This window comes from Bacillus rossius, chromosome 1, assembly GCF_032445375.1.
Source record: "Bacillus rossius redtenbacheri isolate Brsri chromosome 1, Brsri_v3, whole genome shotgun sequence".
NCBI lineage: Eukaryota > Metazoa > Arthropoda > Insecta > Phasmatodea > Bacillidae > Bacillus > Bacillus rossius.
Window position 1 is genome coordinate 82,476,329 of NC_086330.1, and position 25,030 is coordinate 82,501,358.

At 33.2% G+C, this 25,030-nt stretch overlaps 1 protein-coding gene across 11 annotated transcripts in view; it reads left to right on the forward strand.

Annotated features, from left to right (window-relative positions):
• Positions 1–21,515, forward strand: part of LOC134538563 (axotactin) — a 227,927-nt gene extending 206,412 nt beyond the window's left edge. For 4 of the 11 annotated variants that reach the window (XM_063379990.1, XM_063379998.1, XM_063380006.1 and 1 more), the window contains 2 exons: positions 18,576–18,666; positions 20,398–21,515. In XM_063379990.1, the coding sequence (XP_063236060.1) occupies positions 18,576–18,666; positions 20,398–20,558 (252 nt within the window). In that variant the 3' untranslated portion in view covers positions 20,559–21,515. Of the gene's footprint in view, positions 1–9,932; positions 13,453–15,368; positions 15,464–18,575; positions 18,667–20,397 lie in introns of those variants that run through there. The other 7 variants (XM_063380020.1, XM_063380028.1, XM_063380048.1 and 4 more) reach the window with 5 other exon arrangements.
• The last annotated feature ends 3,515 nt before the right edge of the window (positions 21,516–25,030 follow it).

Consider the following 25,030-nt stretch of genomic DNA (forward strand, 5'->3'; position numbering starts at 1 on the left):
GTCTCAGTTGCAAGTCATATAACAAGTAATACCATAGTCCGTTGAGTGAGGGAGTTGGTACTTGTGGGAAATGTTATTTATTTAAATTTAAAAACATGCTAACTTTGCTGCTTGAATACCAGATAAAATAATTGCAATAGACTCTAAATCAAGAAAGTTAATAGTACAGTTAAACCTCGTCTATCTGGATTAACTGTGACCAAAGGCAATCCGGACAATCAAAAATCTGATTTATCTGATTTATATGGTTAATAAGAAAAAAAATCCTTAAATGAAAAGACTTACCATTTAATACTATAAAAAAATAAGTTTTGTACATAACAAAAATACCTAGTATAATTGCCCTATATTGTTAACAAGATATTAAAACATTAAATTTTCACATCATTTCTTAATAAAGAATTTGTCCACTTTCTTCTGTTTCAAACACGTATTGTGAAGCATGGTGATGCAAACGCTTTATCATAAATAGTTCAGCTGGAGTGCAGGAACTGTATATTGAATCAAACTATTTGGCGTACTTATGAATGTTTACGTTCTTGCTAACATAGTTAAAAATATTTATGTTAACTTTAAATATAATATCTACAAATCTGATCATGATTATCTGAGATCTGGATCAGTGAGGGCGGGATAAATGAGGTTTTACTGTACTATTAATTAACTGCATGGGGTATGGGAATTTGGTATGTATGTACCTACACAGGGAAATTACTCTTCGGTCAGATGGTCAAGACTGACATCATATTTGGCTGATTTAACATGATTTATTTAAACCAGTTCGGAACTGAAAATAAGTACTGATGCAATATTAAATCATAGCATATGTTGCCATAGTAAAAGAACTCATGTACACAGTAGTCACACTGAATAAGTACTGATGCAATATTAAATCATAGCATATGTTGCCATAGTAAAAGAACTCATGTACACAGTAGTCACACTGAAATGTAATGTACACTAGAACCTCGATAATCCGAGCTGGATGGGACCGGGGCCAACTCGGATTATCAGAACCTCGGATTATTGGAAATACGAATAAAAACACGCAAAATCAATTTCTAATACATATGTCGATGTTTTAATAAAAATAAAATACAAACATATTGAAAGGCAGATTAGAAATATATACATAATTATTATTTTTTAAAATAATCTATTATTGTTTTTTTTGTTTTTTAATGCTCCTCGCTTCTCAGCTGCTCGTGTGCTCCACTTCTTAAAAATCATTACGTCATTTGGCGTGACGTCATCTTGCTGCTCCACGTATTCGAGTGCCTTTTCTAAGCGTAGAAACCCATCTGCATGGCTAATTTTTTTGTTGGTTTCTTCTTCCCCTTGTTCGTCTTTTTCGGTGTCCTCATCCCGGTTGTTGACCATTTCAATAATTTTCTCATCTGTCAATTCTTCAATTTCATCACTGTCTAACCACTTCTTAACCTCTTCAGCACTGGATTCCATTTCGCAGCCAGGGATTGCCACCATTAAATTCAATAGAGTCATATTATCACAGTCATCTTCAACTGTTTCTTCTTCTTCACTTTGTGAAACTCTCGGTTTTATAAGTTTTGACCAGGATTTCTGTATAGTTTCCTGTTTAATTTCTGACCACGCATCAACTAACCAATAGATAACGTCTTTTACATTAACTGTTTTTAGCATATCTACTAATGAAATTTCTTCTTCTTGCAAAATATATGTCAGAAGCATGCGTTTGTACTTTTTCTTTATTGTCGCAATGACGCCTTGGTCCATAGGTTGAATGAGGCTAGTCACATTTGGGGGCAGGAAAACAGTTTTAATTTCATCACTTGAAAGCTCTTCTACGTTTGGATGGGATGGAGCGTTGTCAATAACCAACAGTGCTTTTCTCGGTAATTGTCGTTCTTTTAAAAAAGTTTCTACTGAAGGAACAAATTCCTCGAAGAACCAATTTTTAAAAATGGTCGTATTCATCCACGAGTTCTTTTGATTTTTGTATGCGACGGGTAGTGCGTTCATATTTACATTTTTAAAAGCTCTAGGTTTTTTTGATTTTCCTATCACCAAGGGACGAAGCTTATGTGTCCCAGAGGCATTGGAACATGGCATAACAGTAATTCGTTCCTTGCTCTTTTTATGCCCAGGAGCGGAAATCTCATCTTTGGATGCTAGACTCTTGTCAGGTAGCATTTTAAAATTTAACCCAGTCTCGTCACAGTTATATAATTGATCATGTGTGTAGCCCCCTTCTTCGATCATGCTTTGAAATTTTTGAACATAGTTTTCAGCACCAGCAGCATCAGCTGAAAGCTTTTCTCCTGTGATATGCAATTGCCGCACACCGTATCTTTTTTTCCATTTATCCAGCCATCCTTTACTGGCATTAAAATTGCTTTCACCTTCTTGTAATTTATTACGAAAATACTGCGCTTTTTCTTGTAATATAGGCCCAGAAAGAGGGACACCTTTTTGCCGCTGTGCTAAAAACCATGAAAACAAAGCTTCACTTGTTTTTTCGTACTCACTTTTTTTCATACGAGATCTGGATGTTGTAGCCTGAGAAAGATTTTTTTGAGTTTGCCATAACTCCAATTTCTGTCTGTTGCGCCTCCAGTCACCCACAGTAACAGCACTCACTCCTAAATCACGCGCAATTGTTTTTAGCGGCTCACCTTTATCAACCCGCGTCAGCGCTTCTAATTTATCACTTAATGATATTTCAGTATGTTTTCTTTTACTCATACTGGTTCGTAATAGAACTGGGACGTAACTACATAGATGTGCTCACGGCGAAGAACTTATGGGAACTAAAAATTGCCCTCTGGAGGGAACGCGGGGAAGTGACGAGGGGGCGGAGGATCTAGGCCGACGGAGAAAAGGGGTTTCCCCCAATGTTCTAAAAATAGATTCTTGCGACTTCTGACAAGGGTGGGCCGCTACCTGCTATGTACAGTCACTTACCCAACTCACCCCATCAGGCCTTCCTCCTCAACGTAGCCCTGGCCGTCCCTACATGTATGTGTGTTTGCAAAATTCATATTTTTTTCTTTCTCATAACCCCCGAAACTGACTCGGATTATTGGGAACTCGGATTATCGGAGCTTGGATTATCGAGACCCTAGTGTATTTTCTTCATACCAATGATGTTATGTGTAATGGGAATCCTATGGAAATTGTTGAAAACAATATATTCAACCGGCAGCTATTTGGTATGTACAACATTAAATGCCCATTTCATAAATTTTTTGAAACATTTGTTTCTATTTTCTATGTCAATTGCAAATGAAGCTTGTTTATTTCTTGTGAGTTAATTTTCTGATAATAAATAGTCTGTATCTAGTCTTAGCTTATCCTAAATTGTGGTGTGTTGGCAAACATCTCTTAATAAATGTGATTTTTGATGTAATTAATGTGCGTAAGAGGTTATATTAGAAATTAAGTGAATACAGTGCAAAATCACTGAAAGTTTTGTGACTTTGTTTAGGTTCATTTCTATAGCTGTGCAGGTTTTCAGGATAATTTTTAATTTGGTTCTGTGTTAGACTGCAGTGTTTCCATTTCCTCTCCTTTTCCTGATTGGTATCATTTTCTTGGGGTGGGGATGAGTGTGATTCAACATCTTTAATACAGCATACTAAAAAACTATACTCAAGTAAAATACTTGTTCTTCAAGCATACCCTGTTATTAAATAAACCCACCACATTTTCTTCCAGTATTGAGCTGTGGCAGTGTGAAAGCGACTACCAAACATTAAATATTACCTACAGAATTTATGTAAGAATTTAAATTACTTTTCTCCCCTCATGTTATTAATTGGTCATTTGTAAATGAAATATTACACAAAACAAAATTAAACCCCTCTCTTATTCTGTAGGAATTCACAGAATGAGATTCAAGTTTGCTAATAATAATTCATTATTTTGAAATACTAATTAAATGTAAATTTAAAAAAATAATATTTGGCCTCTTTAATATTGTGTTCTCATGTTGTTCATGTTGTAAATAAACGTGTAATATGAAACTTGGCACAAAATTTAACTTAGAATTCTTTAAAATATTGCTGAGCAAGATACATATAATAATCAATAAAACATTTGCTTTTCTAGATGCGAATCACACACTTACTTTCAGTGTGCACTACTAAAATTCGCTGCCTGAATCATAAAAGTTGCTTGCCACCATCACCGGTAGAAAGCAGCACACACACAAAAAAAAAAAAGAACGGAAATTTTAAACTATTAGAAACGGCTCATATAAAAATGAAAAAGACAATAAAAATCCTAACACCTGCCTTTGGACCTGAATTTCAACAAGGGGGTGTTCAAGTATTTAAGTAACAAAATTTTTGAAGATTTTTGAACCTCCCTCCCCTCCAAGTAACACGCCGTAACATTAAACGTTATGTAACACCCAAGTGACCATTTTTTAGCTAAAAGTCATAATTATGTTGCGCAAAGTACCGAATAGTCGCTAAAATACCTTTGTAATTGTTTTAATCACATTTGCAGTAATAATAAATAAAACAAGTGATATCTTACTCACAATACATGCGTATATTGTTTATTTTATTTATTTATATTGTTATTTAATAAACAATCACACATAATGTAATAAAAATTTTCTGAAGTTTAAAATATGTTAAAATAGGCTCAAATTTTTTCTAATAAACTTTAACTATTAATCTTGTATTTAATTATGCCATTTTCCTGACTAGGCAATGTCCTATTTTATTTATTTAAATAAAAAAATTTTACATAACGCGTTGTTCGAACCCCCTTTCTGCCATTGTAATGCATCGTAACATTTTACAAGGACCCCCCCCCCCCCCCCCAAAGGCATTTTATTAAAATATTATCCATATTGTTAAAATTCATTGAACAGTAAATAGGTACTATAAAATTTCTGCACAAGTTAGAAGTTATACTTCTATGGGGTTATTAAAACATTAACCTGAAACATTTAAAAACTAATATTATAACACTAAGTATATGTTTGTATGTTTGTTTTTGCTTAAACAACTGAAATCAGTCTGTAAAACCTGTTTGAGCCAATTCAAAAATAATATTATGTATTATTCATATATATTAATTTTACTAAAAAAGTACAAAATAAAAATAAGTTTTTCCAGTGACAAGATTTGAACCACATCCCTTTATTTTTAAAGCAGTCAGTAAGCAGCTGAACATTAGTCTTGTTTATTTTCTTTGATGGTCCGAAGAGAAACAATAACAACATTTTTTAGTTGTTCTAATGCTTGCAAGGTACTTGTTACTTCACAAAGAATCATGACAGAAGAAAAAGTAATCTTATTTTTTCAGTAACTCATGTAAAATGGCATTTTAATCTGTGTGCTTACTTACTAAAACTTTGGACAGACTGAATGGGTTTACTTCAAATAGAATGATTAATATAAATTTATTATTATAATCCTCGGAAAAAACTATAAAAAATTTTTTCTCACTGTTATGAAAGCTGATTTAAAAATAATAATCAAGCCGGACAGCAAATATTTTTTTTTATGCTCATTGAAACTAGTTTAGAGGAGGAAAATAAAGTTTAAGTCTCTAATTGTGTATAGTCTAGATTTGGTATTTTATTTTAAGTTGTTTCCTGGGTAGCAAGTATAATTAAAATTTCAATATATGACCATTGGAATTGCGAAGTGAAATTGCAAAAATTATTTATTTTATTAAAAATTTAAAAGTTGATAGAGTCATGGTTTTGATTTATTAATCATATCATCTTACGAGCAAAGAAAGAATGGGAAGGTACTGTTTTATAATGCTTTTGAATTTTTTTTTTTAGATTATTTGCTAGTTTTGAAAAATATTATTTTTGTACCACTGCTGCTTTTGGATTAAGTAGAAAATCATTTCTTTTCTTTTTTACAGAGTGAATCAAAATTTGCAATTGAAGCCCCTAGTCCTGAGTGTATTTTGTTACTGGGTTTCTTGGGTACTTTGTGCTTCTTTGAAAGCAATTTTATGTTTGTATGTGTTGTTCTGTACTTGTACTGGGTGTCCATTAATGCTCATTCTTAACTGTTTGTGCTTAATGTTTTAACTTTTCTTATAATTTTTTTGTATGATATTGTTGTTTTTCATGTAACTATTTAAATAAGCATAAATTAATTCTTATTATGAGGTTTGTGCTCTATCGTAATTATTTAAATTCAAAAAAGATCAATGAAAACTTTATTGGTTTTTTTTTCTAGCATAGTAAACTGCTACTTCCAAGATGTGTTTGTATTTAAACGTTAATGCACAAGCAATGTTAAATATTGTCATAACATTGAAAGTCTATAGTACTTTTGTATTTTTTTTATTGTTTTGAGTATTTACTTGACAAGTGTAATTATATTTCATTGCCAGGATATTTTTATTTAAAGTCAACAATTTAAAACTAAAGAACTCGTATGTACTTATAACCAAGAAAAAAATAAGCATATGCTATAATCCATGAAAATCCATAAAAATTGCCTTTCAAACTTTCGTTTTGTTGATGTTCTGCTTAATATGGTTTAAATATCACAAATAGGCCAAAAAAATTTCCGAACACTAAAAAACTTATATGATTATCAAATATATTTTATTGTAATGAGTTAAAGCTCTATTATGACTATATAAAAATTAGTGTTTCAGTCTAGTTTTCTCAGTAGGAAAGACAATCTCAAATATCTGAAATGTTAAACTTGAAAATTTATATCACGACTAAAGGTTCAACTCACTGTCATAAGTTTTTACTAGAAGAAATCTTGAAACACTTAATAGCACTTTGTGTTTGAATATTTATGGCTTCTATTAGCAGTGGGCAACTTGTAATTCCATTTCCAATGCCGTTATTTAAAGATTTACAAGAAATTAATGCAATACATACTTAACGGAAAACCATAAGTCCTAAAATGTTAGAAAAACCTGAGTTATCCATTAATAATATTTAATCATAAATGGTAATATGCATTTATGGTAATATGATGTAGTTCAAAATTCAGGCAGAGAATAGTTACAAACTCAGAGAAAGACACATTTATCTGAACAATTGATAAATAAATTTAGTTTAAAAATATTATTAAAATAAAATAATGTTTATTGCTAAATTTTGTCTCAAATAGATTCCATATAAATTTATTTCAGTGAAAGTCTAACTTCCAAAAGTTCCTAGGATCGTACCTCTTTATTATCTTTGTATGAAGTAAGGCATAAGCGTTTAGTAAATACACTTGCAGAAAGAATGTTAACAACTGCATGATCTCAGTGCAGGAAAATTTTATTACCTTCTAACTCCTGGTAAATATGCACCTAGAAAGTATGGTACTATTCCATAGTTAAAACATTCTGTTCTCGAAAATTATGTACATTAACTTGATTCCATTGTCAATAGAGCAGTTCGATAAATATAATTTTTAAAATGCAGTAATATAATGTTGACTTTGTGAAATAGAAAATTAAACTTGACAGTTAACTGTGTAAAATGTTACTTGCATGGGCTATTTCTTATCGCAGGAGATATTCCAAATTCCTTGCTAGGCAATAACACCAATAACTAATATTTAGAGGCACTGGAAAATAGCGTTTATAATGGCTGTTCGTAGCATTTATATTTTGCCATATAGCATTTATATCGCTTTAATTTTAATAGACTAGAAAATTCTTACATGATTCTTCTCCCAGTTTATGCGGATGTTGCAAGCTTTGCACATAACTATGTTAGTGTCACTAACATTGAAATGTGCGATTTGTATTGCTCTGCACGTGAATGCACGGTAACAGATTTTGTCCGTCCCATAATGGTAAAAAAAAAAAATTTAATTAATCTAACTGCATTGCACGCAAACGCAATACAGAAAACCGACTTTAATAACCTTAATTTTATTGTGAATAGCAGCACAATATTTTAGTTTCACAGATTACCGTTTGTTTTTCGGGTTAGGAAATTAGGAATTTTTTTTTTTTTTTTTTGTATGGTTAACGGCTTTCGCCCACAACCAGAACTAAATCATTCCAATCTTAATCCTGTCGTAGCAATCAAATCTCTTACTGTAAATTAACATCCATGCCTTACCCGGGACTCGAACCCAGAACCCCTCGCACCGTAAGCCGGTGTGCATCCGACTACGCTACGGAGGTCGGCACTAAATTAGGAAAACACTAGGTACGTTCAACAAATGAGCGACAAAAGCATAGAGCTACATTGCTGCCATCTTTTTTTTCCCGTTAAAGTGCTAACAAATTTGACTGAAGTAGATTTTCGTATTTTTTTTTGTAGTTGCCAAATATAAGCTGCGTGTGTTGTAAACTTAAATAAATGCATTTTTATATTTTAGTTGTCATTAAACAGTAAATAACTTGATTGCTTGTGTTAATATCACACACGCACGCACACGTTGGCAAACATGGCCGCTTCCTTCAATGTTTTCACTTTCTTTCCCGTGAAAATATTCATGCACGTAAATAAACGTCTCTCTTTAATCGTTTACATTTGTTTGGGTTCGTATGTTACGTTTGCCGTTAACAAAGTTTCCGCGCGATCCTATGCGTATTTAAATTGTGTTTCGTGTTATTTCCAAGATTCATAGATCGTGTTGATTATTTACATGGCTCGCCATCACCGTTTATTTGGTAATCTTCAAACATGTTAAGAAGATGCGTAAAATAAAGAATGTTCTTTATTGTATGAGGTTAGTCCGTTAATAATAAGAAATGGTTTATTTAAAAAATATAAACTTACTGGAAATTTAAATATTACTTGAAATTTTAATAATTACTTCTAAAAATGGGATTGTAGCGTTTATTCGTCGGTAAACCATTTTGTCGCTTTTATTCGCGCCTACATCGTTTTTACGATTTTCCAGTGCCTCTACTAATATTCTGTTACAAAACTTTATTAGTGGATGCTCAGAAATTCAGTTTGCAGTAAACTTAATGAAAGAACTGACAATTATTATCAGTAATTACCTACTCGGGGGACTGATATTGGTTCACCAGATGAGTGACACAAAAAAATATAACAAGTGCAACTAAATGGTAGCAAAAATGAGGATACATGATACGCATTGTTTGATGGTGTTAGGTTGAATTTGTTATTTATCTAAAATATGAATAGGTGTAAACTTCAACAGTTATAAGTGCTGAATGCTATTACGAAAAAAAATGTAGGTTAAATAAAATGAATTTCCACAAAAATTAAAATATTTCAAAACAATGATTAGAGATATTATTTACATAATCACATTTTACTTCATTAATTATAAAAAAAATTAAAATTGAAAGATCCACAAATGCAGGTTATTCAATGATCTTACTCATGAATTCATCTTACAATGAATTTCCCAAAAGAGAGATGTATTAAAAAGAACAAATTATTTACTATAATTTAACAAAAGGGATTAAAAAGATATACTAAAAAAAAAGGCAATTTTTTTTTTCACTTTTACTAAAATAAATTGATATATCATGGTTTCTTAGAAAAGCCACCTGAACAGTAAAAAGGCTATTAAAATAGGACATATCTGAAATATAAGAAATATCAATGTGAATCCTGATGACAATATACAGCCTAACACCTTTTGGATATGTTATCAATAATATATGCACCATTAATTTATAAAAAACTTCTTTAAGAAACTGTTTTGTTGCGTATGCAACTTCACATTCAAATGGTATGAAACTATACAATATTATATCTATCGAGTAATTTCCAATAGTAGTAAGACTGACCATGTTAAAATGACAAACTATTCAAAGACATGCACAATTGTAGGAATAAAATTTCACTTACACATTTTGAAAATATCTTTTATTGCATTCATGCTTTTGTGGAGCTATAGGTTTGTAAAAAAATTTTTTTATAAAAGACTTTGTGCAGCAATTCTGGTGGTTTGGCTGAGTAATTAAATATTAGAAGACAGAACAGAGAAGTAATTTCAACTGATGGTGTGTTTTCCAACCAGATCAGATGGGAGCCCAAGTAATGTAACGAGCTGGAAGAACGCACCAAGAGCCGCACTTTGTGAGCCACCGAAACAATAAAATGACTTCCTTACGTCTGTTCTCCTACACTCCCTATTGCGTCTTTACTATTATTTTACAACTAACTTCCATTTATGGTACATTCATTGCAATAAACACAGTCAAATCGGTTAGTACTTAACTCGTAGTCTGTTAGTTCATAGTAGTAATAAAAAGGTATGTTTGCTGATTGTTAGAATAAATAGTGACACAAAAATTGACTTAATAAGTTAAGGGTCGTTTGGTTTCTCATTATACTACATGTTTTGAGCTCATATTGATCAAAAATGAATTGTTTTATTTATAAACTTAAGAGTTTTACATTTCATAGAATTCTGTAAACCTAAAAAAAATTATGTTTTTCAATATAACTTCTCTAACATAAAATGCTGTCCTAACATTGTGACAATAGAGATGTAAATTTACATTTAGTGTAAAATTTAATTTCCAAAGAAAAGGAATATATCACTTACAAGGATTTTTTTTTTTTTAAAAAAAAAATCTGTTTAGTAGTTTCTTAAATTAGTTATTTTGCTCTAGATACAGCAAAACCCCTTATTTGCACTTTTCATGGGGACAAAGTAAAAAAGTGTAAAAAGCGGGAAAGTGTAAATAAAGGGAAACGTATAAAAAGGAGTACAGTTTACCTTATTTAGAATTTTTTTCCTTTTGTTTAATAGCACATACTACAATGCAGGTACAAACACACTAACAACAAATTTTACTTTAGTATTTAATCAATTATTAATTTACCACATTTGACAAAAATAAAAAAAGAATGAAAGCCAAAATGTTTTTCTGATTACTTCCTAAAAAATAAATTTGAAATTTTCTTCTGCTTGCTTTTTTGGCTGTTCAAGGAGATTATTTGCCTCTCCAAATTATAAATACAGTTGCAACCGGCAGGGTTTATAACAAATACGGGCTACATACACATTGCTCACAGTAAAAAAATTTTTAAGAAAAGGCCGCAAATTGATGAATATTTACCGTCAATAGCGCGCCAAACGCGGAGAAAGGTCATTGTACTCGGTCAGCTGCTGTAACGACGCGGCGGCGCATGCGCACTCTATGCTCCGCCCAGACTCATGACGCCATCAGCCGCCAACCAATAGATGCGAGCTTAGCGGAAAAAAATATAAGCTCCACCTCCCGTGTACCAATTTTATCCAGTTCTAATACCAGTTTATTGGTATACGCACCAGTTTTCTCGCTGCCGTGACATGTTCAAGTTTACGTTTATCATGATGTCTTGATACCAATAATTAATTATTTACGATCCCCAGAAATAAATGGTTAGTTTAAAAAATATGGCGTCAACTGTACAATACTTCCCAAATTATAAAAGACGTATAAAACAGTTACCAAGACACCGCTCATTTTATCTTGTGAAGTTTATGTCTCGTACCAGTATTTCGGCTAAGTTGTGACATAAATACAGTATCAGAACTTACAAGCAGCCATGTTTGTACATTCATGAGTTTACGTTTTTCCCTCGTGCATTTTAGATTGTCTCCTGCTATAATTACTCGTACTTTTACACGCCTAGGCTTAAATTATCACATGTTTAGAAATAAAAGCAACTTTTCATGTTATAAAATATGTATATTTTGCTATTTAAAATGTTCATTGCCTACTAACTCCACGGTATTTTCTGGTTGTTTATGGTTGTTACGTGACGTAAATAGCGGGATTGATTCGATTTTTGAGACGTAATTCGCGGGAAAGTATTGTATTGGACTATATGGGAACCAAACGGGACCTGAAGAATATAGTGCAAATAACGGGAAAACGTAAATAACGGTAACGTAAATAAGGGGTTTCGCGTGTATAGGAATTTTAAGTTCCCTGAATGTCTAATAATTTGGATTCATGTGTTGTTAACACCGGTATTAAAATAATAGTTTTTTTTTTTTTTTGTGAAATTACTTTGATAATGCATTTAAAAAAAATTTTTGTGAAGTTTGTACTAGTTGTAATTACGTTTAAATGAATTCAATCTACAAAAAATATGTTCAGTGCTTGTGAAAAGTGTGTTGATTTTTTTCACTAAATGTTTATATTTGATTAGATAAGTTTATGCAATGTAGTTTAATTCAGTCAGTTATTGTGTACATTTTAATCCTATTCGTGTACTGCAGAAATACAAAGTTGAAGAAACCCCAGTGAATGGCTGAGCGGGTGATGTGAGTGTGTGAACGTGGTCACATGTGGCGGGCAAGGGTGGTTTCAAGAACACCTCTCGGGAGGGACTCTCGCAAAGAGACGGTAGCAGTTACAGGACAAGACATTTAGAGTCAGAGACTGGCCTTGGAATATTCACAAACAATATTGTGTCAAATGCTGAACTTTAGTACTTCCATACAAATGTTAACGAAAGAAAAGTTTAACACATGAATTAAAGTATTTATTTTAACATAATTATACCCTACAAAATAAAATTATAAAAGGGATCAGGAGGGGCGTTTGCTCCCTGTACTCCCCCCCCTCCCTCCTTCGGGTGGTGCGCTTGGTGGTGGGATCATGAAAGAGTCATTACCCACATTACTGTAACATCATAGCAATGGCCTTGGAGAACAAGTAAATACTGTGCCACTGCTCAAACAGTCCGTGCCTGATATGCTGTATGCCCACAAAACAGGGACTGGTAGCCCCCAGACAGACGTATCTATACAACTCATCAGATATCACGAGCTCATGTGACAATCTGCCAGTCTACAGTTTACTACCGAGAGCTAGCTCAATCAGCCATCTGTATTTCGACTCCTCTGGAAGATTTTGAAGCCACTAGCAGCAGCGCGAGCGAATCAAGTACAACACGGTACCTAACCGAGAAAATGTTGATCAGGCTTATAATATAAAATTAAAACCTATAATATCTGCCAAATGGGTTCATGAAGTTTGTGTATTTCTGACAATATGAATTGCATTTTATATGAGACTATAATAAATGGTTTTTTAAATTACCAAGTAATTTCAAGCAGCAGGTATTTTGGAATATGACAAATATTTTGTAAACAGGATTATATTATAACTATAGCATAAAAAGTTTCTTTTAAAATTATGAAGCATGACTTTTAAGTAGTATATTTTAAATAATTCTTCTTTCTACATAAGATTTTAATGATTTTTTGGAAAATTTGATTTTAGTACCAAAAGTAATTAGTGTAATTACTTATGATTATTATACTGCTTTGAGTGAGATAATGATTTTGAAATTAGTTTTAGTCTAAAACTTTTTTTTGGGGTAAATAGTCTTTAAAATACTGTAATTATTAAACAAAATATGATTTTAAATTGAATAAGTGGAGTAGAAGTAATGACTAATTACAAAATATGTGTTTATTTTTAATTGAATGTAGTAGTTTAAAAACTAGAGTTTCAAGATATGTTTTTTTTTAAATGAACACATATCAAATAAGTTAATTATAATATATTTTTGTAATAAATAATTTTTTCCTGTACCTTTTGGATTCTAATTTAGCTATCCTACCTACAGTAGCTACTTAAAAATACGTATGTTATGTTGATGTATGATTATTTTTTTTTGGAGTTTAAAAATGGAATATATTTCTAATATTTTAAATCTAGTGATTTTGATTTGTCTTGCATATCAATAGTTACATGAATAATTAACTTTTGTGATAGATTATGAAAATGATAATATTTACAAAATCCAGAATGGTACTTAACAGATTGAAAGGAATATTAACTATGGTATCAATTCAATTGGTCAAGTGCCACTTAGTTCATTCTAGAGACATGAAATTTATACATAACAGAAACTGAATTAAATTTGCTATCTTAGACAATTTCCCATTTTGTTAAATTTAATATAATTGTATGGTAATGTTCTATTTATGTACCTAAAAATAATCTAACAGCCTCTCATATTAGGATACAAGTAAATGTTATACATATACTTATTTTCCATCCCATACAAAAATATTATATGTACAATTTTAAAAATGATTTTCAGTTTGGGCTAAAGCATTTCATAACCTTGAAAATTTTAATGTTTTACCTTATCAATTTACAAGCTAGATTTATTATGTTGGTGACGAACACAGTTGTCACTAAAGTAGTGTTGCATTGAGCACAGAACGACAATATTTATATGCTAAGACTTTCCTTGGACACATGAATAATGCATAAAAAGCAGCCCTATGGAGTGAATGAAGCAAAAAGACCACTATAAGAGTAGTTTTAATCATGGAATGGAATGGTGTGTTTGCCCACGGAGCTGTCAAAATCGCATGTTATGAAGCACACTCTTTGATCATTGTTTATACTTATTATTTTAGCAAATGCCCCGCACAATTTAAGTGGGAAACCTGATTGTTTAATAATCATTCATAAAATTATGTACAGTGAAAAATTTTAAATTGAAATGTATCAGCTCTATAAAAAAGTGCATGTGTAACTCAGTACACATGATAGAAGTGAAACTTCTTTGGAAATTCAAACTTTGAGTCCTAAGTAAATGGTAGAGAGAGAAAGAAAGAGAGCAAGGAGACAATTTTATAAACAAGTAAGAATTAACCAAACTATTACTTACTTCAAAATAACTGCTCAGGATATCAATAATTATTTATCAATCCATAATGATTAATTAACAGTAAAAATTACTCACGTTGAAATACTCACACCACATAGAAAAACTGTGTGTGATATTGTTTCTTCAAACAATTCTACCATTTGGAACTCGCCAAATCTCTGAATGAAATGTGAAATTCATAACAGGTAGCGCTATCTACGTGGGAAATGCAAGGACTGTCTCAACAGCACTCTCTACACTGCTAGTTGAACAAGGAGGAATGTGAGAGCTCTGGTAGTAAATTAAAATTCAAGGCATTGACAGCTGACTGTATAGGATACCATATATATTTTCTGAAACACACCATCTTATTCTTTTTTTCTATTCTCTCTCGGTTCTATTATTTTGGGATGGGACGATTTATTGCACAAAGAGGAGAATGAAAATGTGCCCAGCAATTTATATAGTATAGTGCTCTCTTTATAACTCTTTGGCCAAGTACCTATTCTCTTCAATGAAAATGTTGCATCCAAATTGAGCCTTGAAATTTTACTCTTATCACACTTAAAGAAGTTTCACTTCAAAAATAGTTTTATATGATTGGTTCAGTTTATTGCACAAAACGACTCTTCTGTTGTAAATGGAAATTTTAGTTGACAGATCCCCTGATGTACGTAGCTTAGCAGATGATCATGCCTGAGTACAGATCATAAACAATTGCAAGCGTAAACGTCTAAACCACGTGGTTTTGACAGTTTCACTGGCAGTTCGCAAGACTGTGTGGGACATGGATGGAAGATGGGAGATCAGTGCCTAGTCTCCTGAGTGTACACATTTGCAGGTGGTCCATCGCAAACCCACCCTGCCGTACAGCATAGACGAGCTGGGCAGTATCGAGTTCACAACCATGCCTTACGCCTGATCGGCTCGTTCACGGTACGGATCATCCGCGCACGGGCACTCGCTTCCCCGCACGTCTGCTTTCACCGATGAGCGGCTAGTTCTCGACAACCACTTCGCTCCTCACGTATGCTCGCGACGCCCTGACTGCACTGAGGTTTGACGTAATAAATCAAGACTGTGTTTACGTTGGCAGATTTGATTAATAATTGTCACATTTTATTCATGCAAAAATGATTACGTGTTTTGTAATTTGGTTCTCATAGTTAGTAAAAAAAACCAAACTTCACAAATTAAAACATTTAAAAATCAACTTTGGTTTGAGTTAAACTTAAATTAGGAACCTTGAGAGAATAATAAAATAATTTGTACGTTAAAAGGAGCATGTCAACATAATAATTCCAGTTATTGTTACCTGTTTTGAGTAATATTTAAAACTTTAAAGTCAATATAAAACCATTTTTCAACTTTATCTCTACAGTTAAGTTATTGATATATTAACAAAATCCATTTAACATAAATTTAAAGAAATATAAAAAAAATAATAATAGACATAAGCCAATTGCATGTCATGAGTGTAAAACTTGTGATGGTTTCCACATGTAATGAGAATTAAAACATATGTTGTTTACAAAATTTTTAACTGGCTAACAAAAAATGCCCCCAGCATAAAGCTTTAATTTCATCATTTACCAGCAGTATTGGTATAGGTTTAACATGTACAATATACTGCAGAGAGAAGCAAAGGGCCAAACCATGTTTGGTTTATCCACTCATGAGACGTTAGCGAATACCTTGTCGGTGTATGCATCTCACACATTTAGTGCCAACTGTTTGCATGTTGTGAAGGAGCGAAATTGTTATCGTGACCTAGACACTTGTCCAGCATGGCAAGCTCGAAGCATGTATACGGCCACATTCAGAGTTGAATTGAAAATGCACTGTGAACAATAAAAAAGAAACTCTTCAGCACACACGCTAATAACTACTGCATGGGGAACTTCCTAAGTAGTGCGGTATTGTGAAGTTTTTATGGTTTTCAACACTATTATATTTTATGAAAACTTAGCATTTGATGTACTTGACACCACATTTGTTGCAATGATATTGCAATAGAGGAATACTTAGTCTTTGGTATTATATTTTATCATATTAAAACTACTTTGTCTTTCTGTTGAGAAACATGTAAGTATAGGTACTTCCTTGCTTGATAACATTTTTAGTATCTTAAAATATTGGCTAGGTAGGTATTTATATGAAAGCTTCTAAAACACAGTAAGATATATTATCACTTGAATGGATTTGTTTACAGCTATTTTCTTAAAAATAAGTCTCACAAAACAAAACTTAATTAAAATGATTTTCCTATACAAATATCCAGGGGTGGGAATGCAAGGGGGAGGGGGATTGGGGTGTGTATATACCCCCTTGTCCTGAAATCCTATAATATCCATCATTCCCAGTAACCAAAGGAAAGAATTTGAAAGCAAACAGAAAGCAAAGAAGTTTTATTTTCTTTTCCCCCTCCCCTCAATTCATGTTGAATTAACAAACATAACATATTGATTAACATATTGCACTGTTATTTTGTACTTCATGGGCTTAGCAGGAAAAATACTATGATTGTTTTTACACAGGTTTTTCATAAACTGTTTTATACATTTTGTGTATCAAATTTTAAATGTCTTGCTTAATGCACTAAAATTCAACTAAAGATTTCCTCTTTAAAAAAAAAATATTTAAGAAATTCAATTTTAAATGGTTTCATTTTCTCTGTATTATCGTGCTCTTTCGTGATACCTATAATTTAAAGAGAAAAAAAAATGGCTCAAACAAGGTATGTAAAATGGGTTCAAAAGAAAGTTTATGTTTTCATTTGGTTTGGTGTGAACTGCAAACTCTTGTTTACATTCTTTACATGCTGCTTTTGGTTTTGGAAACTTGGTAGAAACATTAATTATGTAAATGCTGGTAATTATTTTTAACTGTTCTGGAATTGAGAATGATATTTAATTATGCATGTCTGCAAAGTTGCATGCACAAAAAATTGTAATATAATTTATTAAATAACATTTCAGCTCGCTCTTGGTTTTATAAGTTATAACTATAAGTTTGTTTTTCTCGTGGTCTCTTTTTCTCCCTAGGAGTTGTAAGAGTTGAGAGCAAATTAACCTATGTCAAAAAGATCTGGTAACTCTCATTAAGTGAATAGAACCACTTGAGGTTTATATTTTACCTGGCACCAAAGCAGACCTCTTAAAATATACAATTGCAAATTTTGAGTCGTCTGAATGTGAAACTGCTTAGGTAACACCTAATATTGTGGTACTCATGATGAGAGCTTAATCAAATTTTGTTGTATGTGTTTAAATATAAAGATCATAAATAAGGATATGCTCACATAACCTTTAGTAATTACAGAAATACATGTTAACAAAAATACTTTGTTCAAAATATAATTATACATATACCTATATTCAATCATCATTGTTGTAAGTAACGTGATAAATAAGATATTCATTGTCATGAAAATCACAATACACTGAACATTACGAACAACACAGAAGTAGAAGATCGCTCTTAAGCACCAAACAGATGACATGTCTTCACAGCTCTTCCAAAAAGAGTCTGCGAGTAAAACATACTTTATAATGCATGGTAGCCATTGACATGCATGTAAGGTATTTACAATGTCTGTAATAACTAAATTAATCTAAATAATTTTTTTTTTGTTTCCAGCTAGACACTTCTTGAGCATTTTATTTGAGTGTATGAGGGTGATTTATTTTGCATGAACTTACAATAAGAAATTTTATTTTTGATTATTTTTCGTACATTTATTATTAAAGTAGTCACATTCAAAGCCAAAATTTTGTAGTTAATAAGTGTAAACACAATGGCTTATTAATTTAAAAAATAAATGTTCTTGTTTTAAATAACTGGTAACCTAAATAGTGAGGTAAGTTTTTTTAATGTGTTTGACAATAAACCTTTTTTTCTGGTGTTCACAATACATGGTTCACTTTCAAAATTAGGAGGTCAATATACATTTCAAATAATTAGGTACTCAAATTTTATGTACTTCAATAGCATCAAAATTTTGCTAATCCTCACTTTATTTAAATAAAATGATTTATTTCTCCACCAGGACGAAAGTAGTATTTCAGATGAAGGCATGAAATTCGGACAGACAAACGCTGCGTTTCCACCAATCTTGGAAGATGAGGCAGCCAACGAAGGTGAGAATTCCTATCCTAAATTACAGCTTTATTGGATCAGTGTTAGTTTATTTATGGTTCTGTCTCGAACTATGTAAATATTGGCATAGCCATTCATGAGCATCCCATGAATGTAAGTGTGTATTTGCAATAAATGAAGATAAATTTGAAGTATAGCAAGAGTTAAATTCCTAAAATTTTTATTTACACGTTAATCTTAGTATGTAATAGCTAAAAAGATTGAATTAGCAAAAAAATATGGTTTATAAAAGATGATTTAAAGTTTTAAAAATGTTTATGTTATTTCCAAACCTTTTAAGTTGACCGTAATTTTTTAAAAGCAAATTATGAAATTGGTACATTCACCCTAAATATTGTGCATTTTACATTTGTGTGTTTATTAAAGTATAATTTAAAGTTTTTGAAGCAAAGGCCTCAGAAATAACATTAATTAAATTATTTTTCACAGGTGAGGTTTCATGTTAGACATGTGTTTGGATAGAATGAATTTTTCTTCTCCTTATTTGAAAATTATATAATAAAGTTATAATTCATTATTATTCCTGATGAATTGCGAAAACTGTAAAATAACAAAAAACCAGGGAATGCCAAGTTGAATGCTTGAATACCAATGAATCTACATTAAAAATAGTGTCTCTCAAACTGTAAAGACATATGATCTTAATTAGTGGTTGATGTGTCACGTGAAAACTACACTGCCAAAACTGACTTTTACTTAGATGTCAATGTTGTCAATATTTGTAAATGTATACCTTAGTATGGGTATACGTCACCTTCATAGCTATGCAATTCATAACATCACTTTACGCACATATTGATAGGCAGATGTAAACAGGTGCCAGATAAAATCATTAGTATCTGAAACATTTAAGATTCGAGAAAATATGAAAGAAAATATTGGAGGAAATTTAATGTAAAATAATATCAATAACTCTGAACTTTAATAGGAATGTTTATGTTTTTCTTTGTACCCATCCTATTAGTGTTCCCCAAAATATTGTATTTTTATTATTTAAGTATCTTAATAAAATCAAGATATGTATTTATTCTGAAATTAAGTTAATGAAAAAATAATTTATAAGACTATAAACTTTAACAATAGATATAATAAATATATGTATATTTTTAATTTCTATACTTTTATTTTTTTTTAAATTCTGTCCCTTGATACCTAGATTTGGTTTTGAGGGGTAGTTTCAAAATACTCTTTGTGATAAGAATTGATATTTGGGAAAATTAAGATCAACCCATAACTACAAAAAAAAAAGGATCAAAGGATCTATGTTAAGTAAGAAATGGCAAGTTAAAATAAGGATATTGTGCAGAACATTAGATCCCTGGAACAGTTTTTTTCAATTTATCAAAGGAAAAAATCTTTTTACAAGCAGGAAAACTTAATAACTACTAGTTATAATTTTATCTCATATTTCACCTTATATAATAATTTCCTTACACATAAAGATAACTTTAAATTTATGGTTTCAACATCGGTATCATCTCAGAGGGTCAAAAATATTTCCTGTGATTGGAACACTCGTCGCGTGGACCAACACTTGAACTACTCAACAAACTACTCTTCATTTGTCATGTTGATGAAACAGTATAAATCAAGGTTTCGAAGTAATAAATATATTAGCTGGAGGTTCTATGGATTTAAATGATTAGAGGTTCCAGGTGTTCCGCAGTGTCCTTCACTTGTTGGTATCGTCAGCGGGCTGTGTTGTGTCGCAGGGGCCCAGGTCGGCGCGGGGATACGACTTCCGCGCGCCATCTCTCCAGTGTTCCTCTCCCAGGGCCATCGAACGTTCGGCAACCCCATCAGCTACCTGGGCGGGCCGCGCCTGGGCGCCTTCAGCCGTGCCAGCCGGGAGTCCGTGCTGTCTGTGGACTAGCTGCGCGAACACGGGTAGTCGCGGCCAGTGGCGCGCCGCGCCGTGCCGTGTCAGGCAGGGAGCTAGCAGTGCACCTGAGTAGCTTTGGGGTTACGTGTTTCTCCTTGACAATGTTCAGTGCTGATAAAAAAATATGTGTGATGAAGTTTACCATTCATAATGACTTTAATTACAAAACTACAAACTAATTCTAAAAAATTTAGTTTTTTTTAAATTGTTGTCACAATAAACTTTGTTTATAATTTTTCCAAATGACAAAGTAGTGTATTTAGGGTTTTAGGGTGGTGAGCTGCAGTACGTACTTTAAATGGAACAGTTAATGCTTACGAAAGCATATTCAAGTTCAGAACATTAGCAAGATCGCAGTTAGCAGAGGTAGTGACAAGCTTCGGAGTGAATACGAGAAAGGCTAAGGAAGAAACACTTTCAGCATGAAACCAAACTTCCGCGCGAAAGGGACTTGAAGTGTTTCTCCGAGCACGAACTAGCAGAAGTGCGTGTGCGTCACTGGCCATAGTGGTTGTAGATGTGTAGAATATTTGAGTGTGCCTGGTGAAGGAAAGTTGAAACATTTTATTGGTTGCTCGGTTGGTCCAGACTATGTCGGCTGTCACCCCAATGGGCCACCAATGCATGTTCACCCGTACAGAGCCGATGTTTGGCAAGTTGAGTCGCAAGCCTGTGTACTTTTTTTTTCAGCTGATACCACATTACACTCGCTGATGATTTTTCTAGCTCAATCGTAAGTGCCTGAGATTTCGTAATGCTAGTGACTCCGAAGTGCGCCTATTGTGGTGTCTGTATCGGTTAGTTTTTTAACGTATTTCTATATTTTTCCTATTAATTGTGAAAAGACATTAAAGTGACCTAACATGTACAGAATTATTGTGTTTGATGTGCACCAAATTCTGTGGTGGTGTAAATATATGCAAATAAAAGACTTTTTTTTTTTTGTAATTATAAATTTAATAAATATGCTCATCACTGGCTCACTGACTGACTCTGTAACACTGAGTGAATTCTGTTTTCATGTGCTCACAGTGTAACATTTTCGTTGCTCTTTGCTAACCTGTCTCTCCTAGCATTGCTGCCGGGTCTGTGGCGCAAAGATAATATGCATGGGGGCATAATGTCATATTTTGACGAAGCCAAGCTTAGTTTGCCACATATTGGCCGCGTATGTCTGTTTAATATACTTCAAGCTGTTGGCCTCACTTGCAAATATAAATCAACCAACCACTGTTGTGTAAATTTTCTTGTGCTAATGATAGGATTAAATTGATAGTCAGTATATTTTAAGGCACATTTGAATTGTAGCATGCTAATATTGTTGCAAACTCTATTCAATTGAGCACCTTCATACGTATTGCACAGCCAGTATGGTTGCCATTCTGGTGTATAATGAATTGAATCCACAAAGAAGAGTAATGGCCAGAGACAATTAACATGCAATGTAGTTTTACAAGTGGTTCTTCATTAAATACAAATATTTGCCTAATAATTTTTAATCATTTCATAAATACACACAGCAGTAAAAAACCAACACACTGATATTTCTCCACAAATATAATAAAAATGACTTTTTTAATTTTATGGTAATTTATAAGTTATTAAAACAAAGTTTATCATAAACAAATAATTGTTATTAATAATACTGTTACGATTTACCGCAGGTTCGTAAAGGATAGCCCAATTAAATATTTTTATCACACACACAGTTTTATGTATTACTTACAAATAATCTAAAATGGCAAATAATCAACTGCACTTAAAAATAATGTTGCTTCCCCAGTCACTCGTTTCTCACAATCCACACGCCTCGCTGGACCGCACCTCTGGCGCCACTCTCGCCGCAGCACCCCTCGTGGGTCTCCGCCGCGGGACTCCGTCGCTGCACTCCGCCGCTGCCGACACTTGCCTTCGCCGAGGATCCGCTCGAAGCCTCGCTCGGAACTTCGCTCGTGACTCCGCCACACCCGCGGCACTATCGCCCAGAAACTTCGCCGCCGGAAGGCTCCCGCCTGAACTCTCTCTCTGAACTCCACTGACTCTCCCGAGGCCGCCGTCCTCGTTTTATCTATGAGCCGCAATTTCCAGAAGTTGCAAGTGCAGCGGGGGCCTGTCTCGTCAATCCGCGCCAACCCGACGGCAGAAATCTCTCGAAACACGTGTCGGCGGCTCGCGTAACTCCACAGCTGTCAGGTTTCAGTTACGTGTCAAAGGCGGGGTGCCGCGTGGGGAGTGGTGGGAAGGAGGGGGGAAAGCGACAATCCTTGTGATCTTCCAGGCCCGCACGGCGCATATGTATCATGATGCGGCAGTCGCCAGCCAGCTGTGCACCTGCACGTGTCCCGGCCTTGATCACGTTCGTAACAATACTGTATAAACTATAAATGATAAAAAAAAATTCACACTTGCCTTTTAACAGGTTTTCTGACGAGGGATGGCCTTCTAATAACGGGTATTACCCCCTGTTGTACTGCAAAGAGACTTAACCCTGTCAGACATAGAATAAATTATTACATTTCTACTGGCACAGCATCCCATTCTTCATGAGGAGACATTTGAAGCTGATTTAAGTTACTAGGAGAAGGATGGCGACGCCTAACACGTCTCCCTAAATTATTCCACAAATGCTCTATCGGATTCATATCGGGATATCGTGCAGGCCAGTCAAAAAATTAGTTCTCATGTGCTCCAAGTATTCTGTGACAATTCTTGCAGTATGCGGGCGTGCATTATCCTGCAGCCAAATGATCTGTTCACCAATAAATGGAGCAAATGGGATCACAGACTCTAGGAACACTTCTTCAATGTACGCTCTGTGTAGTCAGAGCCCCATTATCAATAAAAATAAAATCAGTACAAACATAAAAAATTTATTCCTCCCAAACCTTAACTGATTGCCTTTGGAAAGGCACAAACGAGTTCACAGATGAGTCTTGCTTTGGTCTGAACTATTCGGACGGTTGAGACGACCAAGGGAGCAATTTTCTTAATGTATGCTTCGCGAGTCACAGCCTTTCTAAAGGCAATCGGATATGGTTTGTGGATAAATACATTTCCATGCTCGTTCTGAATTGATTTTCATTGGTATTGGGGCTCTGACGACCCAGAGCGTACATTTTATAAATATAGACACACACACGAAAAGAGAGAGATATAAGAGAGAGTGATAAGATAGAGAGTAAGAATATCTCAGAAAATAAAATAAAATAAAATTTTTATGGCTACTTTAACTTTTTTTTGTTTGTTCTTTTAAGTCACCATGCCTACACCAGCATACAAACTGCAACGTAACTGGTCCTAAAAAAACCCAAAGTACATCAGATGTACTTACTTTGAGAAAAATTGTAGAAAATAAAAAAAATTAGTCTAAACTAGCCTGGGTTGGATCGAGTTCGGCTATGTTATTACCATCTTGCTAAACAGAATTATATTTGGGTTTTAAAAAGGAGCAAAATGTTTATCTTTTTTCCTTGAAATTAATACTTTTTGTATATTTATAATACTTAGTATTATTTTTAAGAATTCTATGTTAAATTTTCTGTCCGAGTTTCATATTATAAGTTTATTTGTCATATGAGGACACATTAATCTCCTTGTTACCGAGGTTAGATGTCTACTCATCACTGGTGAGTACCTACTGAAAGTCTCACTCATTAATTGTTTTTAATATTGTTCCATGTAATTATATATTTTTCAAAATACGTTGTACAAAATCATACCTATTGCACTTTGAAGGGAGGAAAACATATTTTGATATCTTTCAATAATTTTTCTTTTCTTATTAAGTTTACTTATTAGTGATGGAGGGGGGTACCTCCCCCCTCCCTAAATGTTGGCCTAGCCCTATGAAATTTCACTTGAGTAATTTTTGATGTGTAACATCCTAACTCTTCGTATATGGCATTTGGTGGGAGTAATTTTGTGAAGGCGAAAGAAGTAAAGAAATGGAAATGTGTAAACACGGAGCTGCCACTTGTGGCGGTTGGCATGAAAAAAAGTACACAAATACAAAGTTTTTTAGTATTAACTTAGTGAATTTTAACAAGATTTTAATAAGATTTCTTGTCAAAAATTAAGATCAAAGTCAGGGTTTAGTATATTTCAAGTCTTTTTCACTTTTATCGAATCCATTTCATTTTATATTTTAAAATTTCACTCTGCAAATTGAATGATTCAATAGTCGGCATAGCTGTTCAGGCAGCAAATTCTAGCAGCGTGTGATTTGTGTCCATTAATGTAGTTGAAAACACAGTTTGCATATATTTATCATATTCAACATTATTGTAAATAATTTTGTTAATGTCTGAGCTTCGTATGACAGTGATGACAATGGTACATCAACAGTGAACAGTCTCATTTTCACTTGCTATCATACATGTCATTAATTATGGACAACTCAAGAAATATTTGACAAAGTTTTTATTTATTTGGTATTAACTTTATTTAGATTATAATAATTTTCT